The sequence below is a fragment of the Daphnia magna genome, linkage group LG8 (genome assembly GCF_020631705.1).
Source record: "Daphnia magna isolate NIES linkage group LG8, ASM2063170v1.1, whole genome shotgun sequence".
In the NCBI taxonomy this organism is placed as follows: Eukaryota; Metazoa; Arthropoda; class Branchiopoda; order Diplostraca; family Daphniidae; genus Daphnia; species Daphnia magna.
In genome coordinates this window covers 10,023,902-10,038,814 of record NC_059189.1, presented here as the reverse complement: position 1 = coordinate 10,038,814, position 14,913 = coordinate 10,023,902, and the positions used below count along the sequence as shown (strand labels likewise).

The window sequence follows — 14,913 nt, the reverse complement described above, 5'->3', positions numbered from 1 at the left end:
TACAGAGAGATAGGCCTACTTTTGACTTGTCCAGTTGTCGTTACGTCCAGTAATGATTTGAGAAAAAAACAAACAAGAGAAAATGAGGGTTCAGTAGTGTGACATGTGTTGTGATCGTGTGACTGTGATGTAACAGATTACCTCGAACCGGGCATAGCCGGCCCGGCTCACAAGGATCCGACAGCGTCGTTAAGTCTCAGCACGGAGACGCTGTCGTCGTGGATGCGCGACGCGAACATGGATGCCGATATCCGCATTTACTCGCGCTCGTCCCTCCTCCGCCGTGATGAATATTTCTTCCGCGTTTGGTACTACTCTCGACAACTCTTCAAATAATAATTTTAAAAAATGGAAACTAAAAAAAACAAAAAACAAAAACAAAAAAAAAATTATATCAACGAATGAAGTTTGAAAAGAAGTTGATACCATCTGGTGGTCGATCATTGAAGATCGGTGTACATATTGATTAAGATATTTAAAACAAAACAAAACCCTTTAAGCTTTGGATAAATCTTTCTTCTTATCAGATTCTAGCTAATTTCTAACCCACACTGCCAATCACTAAAAGAAAGCCATTGAAACATAATGTCTACCTAAAGATTTTAGATCATGTTATATGTGTTAAAAGCTGCGTTTAATCATTACAATAGACAGACGAACAACCTGTTAATGGAAAGTTAAAAAAAAAAAAAAGTGGGAGAAAGAAGGAGAGATTTGCGTCTCTCTCCTTCTGGTCGATATCGTGTGTCCACCCAGTGCAAAGCCTCCCAGTGGAGCGTGATCTCTTTCTCCATCTTTCTCCTTCTTTTGTTAGAAAAAAAAATCTTTTCCATTACGGGTACCATATGTAAACATCGCTGTGATTGAACGCGCACACTTTTATTTTCTAGCTTGTTACTAGCCAACCAATGAATATATAAAACAAACATTAAAAAAAATATGAAAAAAACCATCTGTGATGTTATCTCCCACCTCACATAATCGACAAACAATAACAATATGCAAAAAAAAAAAATCGGCAAAAAAAAATGTGGAATATGCTTCGCTGTCTTACGTTTTATTTCATTTTTCTTCTCCTTTCTGATTTGCTTTGGTGCTTAGACGTATATGTATACATATATATTGAGTTTTATTGACCCCCCTCCTATATCAAACAGTTTATCACCCCCCTCAAAATAATTGTGGACAATTTAAGGAAAGCTGGGGTTCTTTGCCTTTAAATAAACGTTTCGTTTGCCACTTCATCAAAACAAATGCTATTGATTCTTACCACCATTTTTTTCTTACATTTAATACAACCTACTATTTTGAAAACGGAGAGAAGATGCTGGGCAAGCCAAAAGTGCGAATAGAGACTGTACTGACTTTTAATCATCTTTGTAAAAATAAAAAATAATAACCTCTCCCCCGAACGAGCCTTTGACACGTTCAACAAAATAGATTGTTTTCATTGCCGCCTTTTTAACATAGAGAGCCTTTGTAAAACTATTTTAACCAGTCTCTGAGACGCACTTTTGAGTTACGCCCATCAATCGCACAAAAACACTTTGTGATGTACAAAGAGAGCATTGAATGCAAAAACTTGCCTACCCCCGCTGACGGATCGTTTAGCAGTTGGTGGATATGGCTTGTGTAATTGTATATCAGCAAAGGTCGATACGGCTGAAATGAAGTGCTTTCTTCCTTTGCATTCATCGAAAAATGACGTTGTGGTCGATGCAGATATTGTTGAAGTCATGGAAGTTCCTGAGCGGCCGGAAGGGCCCTTGGAAATATACAACGTGACAGATACAAGAGCCCAGCTGCAGTGGTATCCACCAAGGGATGCGGGAGGAGGAACAATCATCGGTTACATAATCGACGCCCGAGAATTAGACAAAATCGACATCATCAGGTGACCTTCTGCTAATTGCTAATACTTTAAGTGCTCTTTCATGCTTACCAATCAATCGAACGTTACCGACGTGCGACTGTCGTGCACTGCTTCAGCCCTAAATGTAAATAGTACTTTTTATGCAGTGTATGCAAAGTTACAGCCACAGAAACTTACTGTAGTAATCGGTGTAGAAAACTATTGCCTACAAGTGTGAAACTAGAAAGGTAGCTTACTTCAAAGAGATACCTTGGCAACACATCTCAGCTGTGACTTCAGATGTCAAGCAGGGGAATCATTTAAGGTTGTCGGACTTCTTGGCGTATACGTTAATAAAACAGTTGGCAGGGATAAGCTATATTAAAACGATGAAAACGCAGTTGCAGGGATAAGCTACATTAAAACGATGAAAACACAGTTGCAGGGCAACAGCCATTTACAAACTGAATATGTATGCATTTCAGTATTTCATTCTTGCACACAGCCAAATGAAATCAGCCGGAATTCAGCGAGCTGAAAATATATGATAGAACAGAAACAAGAAAAAAGCATTCATGATTTAAAATAGGGATTAAAAAAGTGTGTCGTAAATTTCCAGTTTACCCAATAATCGTTAAACGGCAGCCATCATGGATCAACAGAATACGTCAAAATACTGGGTAACATCTCTGACGGGTTATTTTGAGACTTTTGAAAATGTTAACGAAAACACGATTAGTCAATATTTTTTTCTTTTCATAAACAATGCGATTTTTACATTAGACTATTAATGCATAATAGGAAATTAGGGATTGAATCAGACACCGAAGTACGATTCAATGGCTAACAAAGTGATGACTGATGACTCATGCAGGAAAAATCTAGAATTTGATATCGTGCAACGTCGGAAAACAGCTGATAGGAATTCAATAATGATAATGACGAATTGACGGCGCCATTAGTAAAGAACACTTTGCAGAGTGCGGTTATCCGGCTATCGCTACCGAGAAAGACAATGAGCCACTCTTTTGGCGGGAAAGCTGAGGAACTCACTGCCCGTTGCTGGAGCTCCAAAGTGCTCTGAGAGTTTCATTAGCTGTATTCATTAAAAAAGTTGCATACGATTAAATGTTACCCACGTTGAATTCTGAAATGGGTAGACGTTTTTTCCAACTATTCCCAGGCTAAGAGTGATTTACAGCAAGGTAACTAAATTCTAATCGTGAGGTTTAAGTTTTTGCATGAACCACGTGTAGAACGTCGGGTGAACTACACATTTCAATCGATTAGGCTACAGAAACTCATTAAATGCTTATGGGTTATATTTTTAATTTTTAACTTAAGGTCATGTTTGCGTTCTGAGGTCATGTCCGACGAAAAAAGCATGGTGAAAAGATAACGCTATTAGGTTGTTAAGCCATGTCACGAGCCAAACTAAACAAATGTGATTTGACGAAGGAACTCTGCAAACAAACATTGATGAAATGTGACTGAACTTGTCCATTAGAAATTTCGTAAAATTCATTTGTCTTTTTTGGTTTCATAAAAAGGTGCACTAGAAAATAGTGTAACGGGAAGAATTACGTAATTTGTTTAATAATTCTTCATTTCCCCCCATTTTTCGGTTTTTCGCTGGCGATGTTCGACACTTCAGTCATTTAGAATTAGTGCCACCCACCTGTACATCAGCTGTTATTGAAGGTCTGGAAACTGGACAACTCTACCAGTTTCGTGTGTATTCTGAGAATGCTGTCGGAATGAGTGATGCCTTAATTGGACCTCGGTCTGTTCGCATCCAGGCTGGAATCGGTAATTAATCATTCACACCCATTCTACTTCTCGTTATTTACTGCCCATTGCAATTTCAGTCTAACAAGCTATTGATTTATGACGTTCGAGGTTCTTAGTTTGTTATAAATGGAAGACCACATTATCGTTAGTGCTGACCACATTATATTTTCCGTTTTGTTAACGAGTGTACACTGCCCCCGTGTACACTAGTCCATTCAAAAAGGTACCTTTGAAGCATCGTAAAATGCCCTGCACGTTTGGTACAAGTGATCCATGACTTTTTCAAGTTGCCGGATGATAACTCTTATGTCATTCGAAAAATACGTGGACCAATCCCAAACAAGACAAAAATGTAGAAGCGGAGCTTTCTTTTCCCTCTCTTAAAAATAGACGGGAAGTTGTGACGACGACGACAACAACGTCGAATGCCAACAGAAATTCTTGCGTATATTTTCTTCTCACCGTCTTTTTGTTTTCCCTACAAACTCTTCCGCTCGAATGGCCCAGTTGTTGACAATCCGTCCTATCCTTTATGGTGTTTTTCTTTACCTCACTTTTTTTGTTTTTTTCAAAATTTTATTTAGAAAACAACGAGAGAACGAAAGACACACAAAGTGTATAGTCGTTAAACATTTGAACTCGTTCCGTTGGTATTTTAACGATTATCGTGTTGGAATTCGACTTTTTCATTGTTGACGCGTAGCAAGAAGCCGTCAAAAAAATTTCCGTTCTCTTGTTATTTATTTTTGTAACTGTTTTTTTTTTTTCTTTTTCGTAACTTCGTTTTTGGCTTTGACAAAGAAAAATAAAATATTTGGAGCTGATTTGTGCTGGACCACATGAGCGTCTGGCAGACGGCCATTAAGGCCGGGTCAGGATTATATTCGCGCCTCCCCATCTGCCACTGGTCACAGTTTTGAGTTTCGTTGGTTTCTCTTGCCAAAGAAAAAAACGAGGGGACCGACTAGTTGTATCATTCGCCGTTGTGCTGCGTCCAGCAAAAGACGTTGGTTTTCTCTTATCCTGCTCCCGCGCGAAATTGTTCAGTTTTGTCAGTGTCAGATTATTTAACTCCCATTCTGTGCCATGGACTTGTTTGTCCCTCTCCTGTAGAAAGAGTACCTCCCCTTTTTGCCAGTCTGTGGCCGTGTTTAGTGTCAGTGGAAAATGGGCAACAACAACGGCAAAGAGTCAGGCGATGCAGCGCCTTCCCCTTCTAAACGACGTGGTATTTTTATACATTAAACCAAAGAGTCAACGGCTATTAATAGTTCAGATGCCGGTCTGCCACACGACAGACCGGCCATTTTCTTCCGGTATATACTTGCACTGCTTGTTTATTTTATTTTCCTCTCTTCGTCCTACAGCCCGGCCGAGTTGTCCCGGCGTGCCGGTCGTCATTCCTCGACAGGGTGGCGACGCCTTCCAGCAGCTGGCCTATAGTAACAAACCGGACGATGCAGTCATTCTCCAATGGGCTGCACCCTACACTGATGGCGGGACGCCCGTCAATGGTAGATTAGATACCTGCCATGTCCTACAGCCCCTAACTATATCAGATTCCATTTCGAACGTTGCCCGACTAATTTCTTCTTTATCTTATTGAAGGATACGCTGTCGAGAGGAAAGCTGGAGAGAACGGTCAATGGGTACGAGCGCATCCGCTGGATGTCCGCGAAACAGAAGTGGCGTTGACGGGTCTGCAGCCTGGACAGGATTATCGCTTCCGCGTCAAAGCGTCCAACGCGATTGGATGTTCGGAGCCGGGCAGTGAGTCGGAATCGTATCTCGTTCCGTACGATCCCAGCAACGTCGTTCGGCCTTCATTTACCGTTGGATTAAGGGATGCCATCGTTATGGAACACGAGAAGGTCGAATTTGTGGTGGAAGTTCAAGGGATTCCACCGCCCGAGGTCCAGTGGATCGTCAATGGATCCACCGATTCCAAAGTGATCGTGACGGATCGCGATCCGGACTCGGGTGTGTCTACCTTGATCGTCAATGACGTCTTGGCTGGCGATGAAGGCGAGGTGAAGTGCATTGCCACCAACGAAGCCGGCCAGTCCACTTCGATCGCAATTTTGTCTGTGGAAGGTAAATTTCCTAATAGGCAATTGGTTATCGAATAGCGTTAACGGATCTGGTATTCAACAGCTCCACCTAGGGCCGTCTTGACGAAGAAATATGAAGACGGACTTATTTTCGAAGAAGGGGACATCATTCGGTTGAAGGTGGAATTTACAGGTCGTCCCCGGCCCGAAATCACGTGGTACCATGAGAACAAACGTCTCGCACCCGACGGGCGTATGGAAATTGAAATCATGGCCGATTGTACCATCCTGAAAGTTGCCCAGGCTAAACGTTCTGATCGTGGCGAATATTCCGTCAAATTGCAGAGCGGATTAGGCGAGGATAGCGCATCATTCCTTGTCACAGTGGCCAGTACGTCCACTTAACTGTTCCATTGTTGCATTGACTGATGAATTTCGCTATCGCAGATCGACCTTCGGTACCTGGGAAACCGCAACCCACGGATGTTTTGGAATCAGTCGTCTCTTTACAGTGGGATCCATCCGAAGATGACGGAGGCTGCGAAATAAGCTGTTACATCGTTGAATACAATCGGGTAACCTTCAACTAAATGAATTCAGTTTTTAAAAAAGTAAATGTGACCAGTTTGATAATTGTTTGTCCAGCTGGGCTGGGACATGTGGCTAAAAGCGGCAACGTCGCGTACGCCTCAAATCCGTTTAGGAGATTTGATTCCCGGGTCAACTTACCTTTTCCGCATTAAGGCGGAAAATCCTTACGGAGTCAGTGAGCCCAGCGCCCAGAGCGATTTGATTCGTCTGCCTGCCCGAAGGTATTTGCAAATTCAATGGGCTGCATAAATTGAATAACTTGACTAACGGAAACAAAATCAACAAACATTGACAGCAACGAGACATCATGGGTCCCGGATATGACGTCATCTGAGCTTGTCGATCCGGATGATACAACCATTTCCAGTTCTAATTTAGGTCCGCGCGACAGCGACCAGCAGGTCACTCGGTCTGGCGATTTCGATTACTTGCCTCTAGACGCGTCCGAGTTGGAACTGGGTCGGTTAACTAATCCGTCAATCCTGGGAGCTCCTCCGGCTTTCGAAGGTAACTATAGCCGGCCACGTAACACTAATGCATCCGTGTGGCTATTATAAATCATTTCTCATAAACAAACAAACAAGCACTTGAAAACAAAACAAAAACAACATGGGGGCAAGAAAAACACGCACGCGCAACTAGCACAACATAAACACGAACTTTGCACTGACGATGTAACCCCCCCGATGAATCGAATTTAATACAATTAAAAAAACACTTATCAAACGTTACGAAACGAGAAATCAAAACACGTAAAAAAAAAATAGTCCATAACCGGGCAGTTACAAAAGAAAGAAAGAAAAGTACCGGATGAGGACGATATTCGAATATGACATTTTTCAAAAATTATTATTATTTTTTTTTGTTTGTTTGTTGTAATTGCTTTTAGTTATGGGTGGGGTGGCGTTGATGTCGGAACCACCTGACCGACCTGGACAAGTCGAATTGGATCCTCGTTACGCATTCAGTGCGTCAGCTGTCCTGGAGAAAATGGTTGCACCAGTCACCGTGTCGTCTCTGCCGGGATTCACGTCCAATGACGTGCTGTCTGGCATTGGTTCCAGCTCTTCGAGAAATTCTTCGTCGCCGTCTGTGTCGCCAGAACGTCCCTCCCTGGAAGACGCTCTCTCTCTGGATGATGACAGCAGCCAGGGCAGCAGCCACGATGTTGCTGTACAACAACTGGAAGTCGTGGAACAGCCTATCCAGCAACGCGGATTCCTCCTACCTCGTTCACCTGCTCGACTCTTTGTGCACAACGCTATTGTCCAGTCAGCGCTGAGCAGTGTGGCTTCTTCAACAGCGCCACTAACATTGCCCGATGTTTTGGAACAAGTGGCGGTCGATGATGCCGTGGCAGACAGTCAGCCCAGCACTCTTGACCAAATTGAACAAGATCTTGAAGATCAACTTCAAGTGTTGGACCAAATCGAACTAGACATTTGCGAGGGGAAGGCAGCCGTCCAAAATGAGGTTGGCCAAAGTGATAAAGAAATGAGCTCGTCGGACCAAACCGATCAAATGCTGTTAGAGCAAGAGACAGTGATGGAACAGATAGAGCCATCGGACCAATTAACTTTGATGGAGCAACACGTCGAGCCGTCGCACGACGTGATGGAATCGACTGTAGCGAAAGAGATCGAGCCAGCCGTGGACGTGCCAACAATTTTGCTCCAGGAAGAAGAGATGCATCACGACGTGCCCGTGCAATCGCATCTCGCCGCCATCGACTCTGGCCTCTGCGAGCTAATGGCTCACCGCGGCAGCGACGGCGAAGGCCAACACACCGACCAGTACAGCGACGCCTACATCACGGCCGTGGACTCGATGAGCAGTTGCGACTATGGCGACTCGCCAGAGCCAGGTAAATTGATCTCGGTGTCACGCGCGCACACACAAATTTCTGTCAAACACGAGGCTTTGAAATTTTTGAAAGAAAAGGGATAATCTAAAAAAAGTTGGTTTAGAAAATAGAAAGAAAAGGACCAGTCACCTGCGACTTTAGAAAATGATGATCGAAGAGCTTCGTTTGTAGTTCCAGTTTGAAAATGGGTGTTATGTGTGGGTGGGTGTGTGTGTCTTTGGCAAGACATTTGCACGTGTCTTGTTATTTGCACTTGCTGCGTTTTCCAGACATCTCCTCTATTTCCATCTAATGCGCTTTGTGTGTGTGCGTGCGTGCGGGAGTGCGTACGGGTGGAACAACAGTGAGGGCTGCGATGTATTTTTAACCCAGCTTGTTTGGCCGTCTCCCGGCCAAAGAACCGAAAAGTCCGTTCCTTAAATCCTTTTTTCATTTTTTTCTTCTTTTATTTTTCGCCTCTCCTCCCCTTCAAACTTCCATATTCCATAAGGGAAGCAAGAATTCGAAACGTGTCGGCTTTAATATTTAAGAGCAGCGGCCTTTGGAATAAAACAAAACAAAGGAGTAAAGATTGAATTAGAAAAAGGAAAAAGTTTTCTGTGTTCGTGTGTTTAGACAAAACGTAAAGAGCATCCAGATTTTTTCTTTTTTCTCCTTCTCTCTCTCTCTCTCTTTCTCTTCCAGGGGTCTGGGATTATTCTTTGCCCGGCGTCTGATTTTAGAACTCAGCCAGTGTGTATATACCCCGTTGTTGCCCCGGCCGTTTCGGGGGGAGAGATTTTTTAGCGGGATTTTTCCTCTCTCTCTCTCTCTCTCTCTCTTTCTCTCTTTAGCTCTCTTTACACGGCCAGTCGCTCCCGAAGCTCCGTCTCGTTTGGCTGGACTTTGATTTTGTTTCTTTCCGTTGGTGAATGATTTCAATTTGGTGTGTTTGCATTGGCAGATGGTTTAGTGCTGGACCGACAGCCGAAAGGTGAATGCCCGTCTCCGCCCATTAGTAGCAAGCCGATCACGGAGATGGACGCCGACGACGCTGCTATCGGGACGGACGAACGGCCCATCTTTTTGCGATGCGTGACCGACCAGACGGTCAAAGTGGGAACGCGGGCGCGTTTCTTGGCCGAAATCGTCAGCTCTTCATCGCTGGCCGTCACGTGGTTCTTCAATGGATTACCAGTTTTTCAGCCGGCCGAAACGGCTCACGGCCGTTTCAAGATCTTGCAGGAAGGCAATTTTTATTGCCTGGAAATCTCGCCCGTCGCAATGGAAGACGAAGGCGCCTGGACCTGTCGTGCCGTTTTGGCTGAAACGTTCGGCTCGCAAGAGGGCGTGTCTGCCACTGCCCAGCTGCGGGTGATGGTGCCCAAAAGCTACAAACGGCCGGAGTTTGTGGAAGATTTGCAGGCTATTTTAACCGAAGAAGGGACCGTATCGCTCGAGTGTAAAGTGGTCGGCATCCCAACGCCCGTCCTTCACTGGTTTAAGGACGGCAAAGAAATCAAGGCCGGCGATGTGTTCGCCTTCCGTGCACCGCAGTCGGACTCTACAGCCGAAGAGACGGCCACTTCGCTGGGCCTGTACGCTTGCGAGGCAATCAACTGCATCGGCAAGGCCGTTTCGACGTCGCAGGTGCGCGTTAAGAACGCCGTCCAGCAGCCGACTCCGTCTCAGAGTCGATGCGAATCTGCTGGGCCGCCCGTCATCATCGAAGAGCCGTTCAATCAGAAGATCCGAGTCGGCGAAGATGTCCGCTTCTCAGTGCGTGTGATGGTACCTCCCAAGCCCGTCCAGGTCAAGTGGTTTAACAAAGACGTCCCCAAAGAGGCCAGCTCTAAATACGTGGTGGGAGAAGAAGGCCACGGAGGCTACTCGCTGGACATTTCGCCGACGGACATCAACGACGACGGCGAGTGGAAAGTGGCCATCAAGAACGAAGGGGTCGACGCTGAGTCTAGCGCCTCGGCCGTCTTGACGCTTGTCGTGCCCAAAAACTACCGGCCGCCTCGCTTCCTCGAGAGCCTCAAGGCGATTTTAACTGAGGAAGGCCTGGTCAGTTTCGAGTGCAAAGTGGTGGGATTCCCCACGCCGCAGCTGCAGTGGTTCAAAGACGGCCAGGAACTGAAGCCGGGCGACGTCTACCAATTGAGCGGAACCAATTCGCTGGGGTCGTACTCTTGCGTCGCACGCAACTGCATGGGCACGGCCATCAGCGCGGCCGAGTTGACCGTGGACGACATCCAGAACCAACTGAACGAAGAGGAGCGTCTCCAATTGATGGACTCGCATCGTCCGCCCGTTTTTGCTCAAGGGTTGCGCTCCAGTGAGTCGCGGGTGGGCGATCCCCTCCGCCTGACTGTGCAAGTGTCCAGCACGACGGACAACTTTTTGGTCACCTGGTTCCACAACGACGAGCCGATCGATCTCGACGAGACGCACAAGTACCGCAGTCTCAAAGAGGAAGCCGGACTCTGCCACCTGGACGTGGAGCCGCTGGAATTCAGCGACGAAGGCGACTGGAAATGCATCGTCATCAACGATTTCGGACACGCGGTGACCAGTTGCTCCGTCAAATTGACCGTTCCGCGCTTCTTCCGCAAGCCGCACTTCCTGGAACCCCTGAGGGCCGTGCTGTCCGACGAAGGGACGGTCAACCTCGAATGCAAAGTGATCGGTGTTCCTCAGCCGTCTTTGAAATGGTACAAAGACGGTGTCGAGCTGAAGCCGGGCGACATCCATCGCATCATGTCCGGCCAGGATGGAACTTGCTGCCTGGGCACGTACACGTGCGAGGCGCACAATTGCATGGGCACGTCGTCCAGCTCTGCCGCCCTCCTAGGATTCGAAGATCGACCCGAAGCGGAGCAGAATGCGGCCTTGGCTCACGACGAGGCCTTGCTGGACGCGGAACCGCGTGGTTACGTAACGGAGCATCCGCGCATCGCTCGCAATCCATCGCTGTCGACGATCCAGGAAGAGCGATCGTCGCAAATTTCGTTGTACGAGACGGCCAACGCCGAAGACACGTTGACGGAGGAGCGGGAGGAAATCAGCGTGTCTCTAGACGGCCGCGAAGTGTCCGTCTCTCTGTACGAAACGCCCGATTTGACGGAAGAGGAGGCCCAGCAGATTGTCGAACTCTTTGCCGAGGAATTGTCCGAAAGGATTTCGTACCGCAACACGACCGAGTTGCCTCCGTTGCGATTTACGCGCGAGACGGCCACGTCCGGCTCGCTGCTGATGGAGGCTGTCGTCATCGACGTGCCGATGGAAATCAACGGGTCGGCTGACTTCTCTTTGGAGAGGACTCTGAGCGAAGTGTCGTTCGAAGAAGCGCCAACAGAGGCCGACATTGAAGAACTCTCGGCCATGGAAGCGTTGATCATCGAGGAGGCGGACCAGCGCAACGATCCGTACTTCCTGGACGACTTGACCATCCCCGACCTGCCCTACGAGGTTAACGACGTTCGCCGATCCATCACGGGCCTGCAAGAAGCGTTGCTCGTCCAGGAAACGTGTCTGTCGGACAGAGAGCGGCCGCTTCATCTGGAATCGCACAGCGGAGGCGCCACCCCGATCGTCATGTCTCCACGTCGATTGAGCGTCGAACACGAGCAACTCAGAGTTCTCGACGATTATCAAATCATCTCTGCCGATGGCATCCAATCGCCTGTCGATGCCGACTATTATTCGCCGCTGGAATACTCGGACAGCTGCAGCGTTTTGCTCACCTCGCCCAAAACGGATTCTCCCGCGCAAGAAGCGCTTTGCGTGGCGACGCCCACCGTCCAGCAGCAGCCAGCTGTTGTCGACCAACCTGTCGTAATGGCAACGCCGCTTTCTGATTTTGCCGCCACGGTGCCGGCGGATGTACCGCAATCTGCCGCCAAGGGCAGAATTGAGAGTTTGATCGTGTCCAATAAAAGCTCGTTGGACATTAGGGAATCGGCCGACGAGACGGAAACGTCAGCCGACGAGAATTCGCAACGACGGGCGAGCGTCGTCGAAGCGCCACCATGCGCATCGCTGGAGAGAGAAATGCAGACGGCGTCCAACGAACTGGAACAGGCGGAAGAAGCCGGAGCAATACCGTTGATTGAGACTGGCCAATCCAACAGCGTCCTTGTTGAATCGGCACTGTCAGCTGTCCATCTGGAGTCTGATCAAACTTCCGGTGCGGATGGGGTGGAATCTGGTGCAGAAGGGGATCCGTCTGCGCTGATGCCTAGCGATGGAAGAATTCAGGTCACAGAGCAGCAGGGAGATGCGACATGTGTAGAGGAATGCTGGAACGAGGCCAGCCGTCTGGCAGCAGCCGTGGACACTGTAATGGATGAGGCATCCGTAGAAGATCATGGAGTTGAATTGGAACAATATCCATCCACGTCATCTGCTAGCGATGCTGGCCGCTTGCTGGGCTCTGGCCAAGAAGACGACACGAAGGGGCAGAGCTTCGACACGGTCCGAGATGAACAAGAGATTCTCTCTTCCGCAGATGCGGCTCATCCTAGTCCAGCAATTGGGGAGGCTGCCCATCAAGGTAGCCATTCGAATGTTCGAGTAACAGATGCAACGACAGGATCAAAGGTGGAGCAAACGTCGGCTGCATCATCGCCAATTATTGCAGAACAATGCGGCGACGTGCCGCTGCATTTCCAAGAAGTCGATGATTGTGCAACAAAGGAGGTCGGCGCTGCTGCGGAGCTTCTTGGAAACGTGACGATCGACACGCCAATCGCAATTACGAAGAGCGAAGAGTCATGCGCTACACGCCAATTCCAAGTGAAGTCTGACGATGAGCCTGTAATTCGAGAAGAATCAGCAGCCGCAGAAGAGAAAGAACTGGAAATTGAGACGGAGACCGGCAAGGCTGAAGAAGAGGCCGCCCTTGTTGGATTAATGCAGAAAGAAATTGAAGAAGAGGTAGGCCTTCAAAAGGACGCTGGAGATGAAAATCGAATCGAGAAAGACGTTGGTGGACCGCAGGTGCTTGCGGATGAATCTAAAGAAGCAAATTATATTGAGAATGAGACTGACGTGAAACTCCAACAAGTGGCGAGCAAGAAAGAGATTATGCAGGAAGCTGGAGAGCAAAAGGATGAAGAGAAAATTAAATCAGTAGAGCCGGAAGAGATTTCGAAACTTGGTGACGAGCAACGCCAAATACAAGAAGAATCAAATCAGTCAGAGTCTGGTGATAAAGATGTCGAGGCCCATACTGATGATGTTGAAATTAGAGCGCCACAAAAGGAGGCCAAAGAGGATGAGCAATTCAGGAAGGAAGCTGAGAGGCGAGAACCGTCCTCACTACTAGCCGAAGAAAAGGAGCACGTCAACAAAGAGGTCGAAAGGCAAGACGAGCCGATAAAAGACGAAGAGAAGCAGACCGTTTTGAATGTTGAGGACATTCAGGAGACAATGGACGCACGTGAACGTCTCAATGATGCAGCCGAAAAGGAAGCGCAGGTGAAGGAGCTCGTCGTTAAAGAAGCCGAGGCAAAAGAAAGAATAATGAAGGACATTGAGGAAACTGAGCGCATGCGCAAAGAAGCCGATGAAAAAGAGATGCTGCAAAGGCAAGCCGAAGAAGAAGAGCGTCTCTTAAAAGAGATGGAAGAAAAGGAGCGTCTTCTTAAAGAAGCGGAAGAAAAGGAGCGTCTTCTTAAAGAAGCGGAAGAAAAAGAGCGGCTCATCGAAGAGGCTAAAGAAGCTGCTGAACAAGAACGACTCCTGAAAGAAGCCGACGAAAGGGAGTGCGCTAAGAGAGAAGCTGAAGAACGAGAGCTTCGAGCTAAAGAGGCTGAAGAACAAGAGCGTCTTCTTAGAGACGCGGAAGAGAAAGAATGTCGTTTGAAAGAAGCTGAAGAGCGAGAACGTCTCGTGAAAGAAGCCGAAGAAAGCGAGCGTCTTCGCAAAGAAGCCGAAGAAACCGAGCGTCTTCGTCTTGAAGCTGAAGAAATTGAAAGACTTCACAAAGAAGCTGAAGAAAACGAGCGTCTTCGTCTTGAAGCTGAAGAAATTGAACGACTTCACAAAGAAGCTGAAGAAAACGAGCGTCTCCGCAAAGAAGCCGAAGAAACCGAGCGTCTTCGGAAAGAAGCTGAAGAAAACGAGCGCCTTCGTAAAGAAGCTGAAGAAAACGAGCGCCTTCAGAAGGAAATTGAGGAGAAAGAACGTCTCGTGAAAGAAGCCGAAGAAACCGAGCGCGTCAAGAAAGAGGCTGAAGAAAAAGAGCGACACAAGAAGGAAATTGAAGAGAAAGAACGCCTTGCGAAGGAAGCTGAAGAACAAGAATGTCGCCTTAAAGAAGCCGAGGAAAAGGAGCGTCTGAGGATAGAAGCTGAAGAACAAAGCCGTCTGAGACAAGAGGCTGAACAGGAAGAGCGTCTCCTGAAAGAAGCCGAAGAAAAGGAACGTGCGCTTAAAGAAGCCGAAGAAAAGGAACGTGCCCTTAAAGAAGCTGAAGAAAAGGAACGTGCCCTTAAAGAAGCTGAAGAAAAGGAACGCCTTCTGAAGGAATCTGAAGAAAAAGAATGCCTTGCAAAAGAAGCTGAAGAAAAAGAGCGTTTGAAAATTGAAGCTGAAGCTAACGAGCGTCTCATACAAGAAGCTGAAGAAAAGGAACGTTTCATACAAGAAGCTAAAGAAAATGAACGTCTCCTCAAAGAAGCTGAAGAAAAGGAACGTTCCATAAAAGAAGCTGAAGAAAAGGAATGTTCCATAAAAGAAGCCGAAGAAAAGGAACGTCTCATAAAAGAAGCTGAGGA

General features: G+C 47.2%; 3 protein-coding genes across 3 annotated transcripts in view; all 3 read left to right on the top strand.

The window, feature by feature from the left end:
- The window catches only part of LOC123466547 (titin-like), a 63,478-nt gene extending 62,665 nt beyond the window's left edge, over nucleotides 1-813 (top strand). The window contains 1 exon segment of the mRNA XM_045178141.1: nucleotides 137-813. Within this exon segment, the coding sequence (XP_045034076.1) occupies nucleotides 137-336 (200 nt within the window). The 3' untranslated portion in view covers nucleotides 337-813.
- A 146-nt stretch (nucleotides 814-959) lies between these two features.
- On the top strand, nucleotides 960-11,387 carry LOC123475577 (muscle M-line assembly protein unc-89-like). Its single transcript, XM_045178451.1, has 11 exons — nucleotides 960-1,894; nucleotides 3,507-3,661; nucleotides 5,011-5,157; nucleotides 5,252-5,737; nucleotides 5,798-6,085; nucleotides 6,142-6,269; nucleotides 6,340-6,506; nucleotides 6,581-6,792; nucleotides 7,175-8,149; nucleotides 9,093-11,316; nucleotides 11,363-11,387. The coding sequence occupies exons 1-11, from the start codon at nucleotides 1,668-1,670 to the stop codon at nucleotides 11,385-11,387; spliced, it is 5,034 nt and encodes a 1,677-aa protein (XP_045034386.1). The 5' UTR covers nucleotides 960-1,667.
- Nucleotides 11,247-14,913, top strand: part of LOC116929139 (muscle M-line assembly protein unc-89) — a 45,803-nt gene continuing 42,136 nt past the window's right edge. Inside the window, exon 1 of the mRNA XM_045178144.1 lies at nucleotides 11,247-14,425. Coding sequence (XP_045034079.1) covers nucleotides 11,387-14,425 — 3,039 coding nt within the window. The 5' untranslated portion in view covers nucleotides 11,247-11,386. The remainder of the gene's footprint in view (nucleotides 14,426-14,913) is intronic.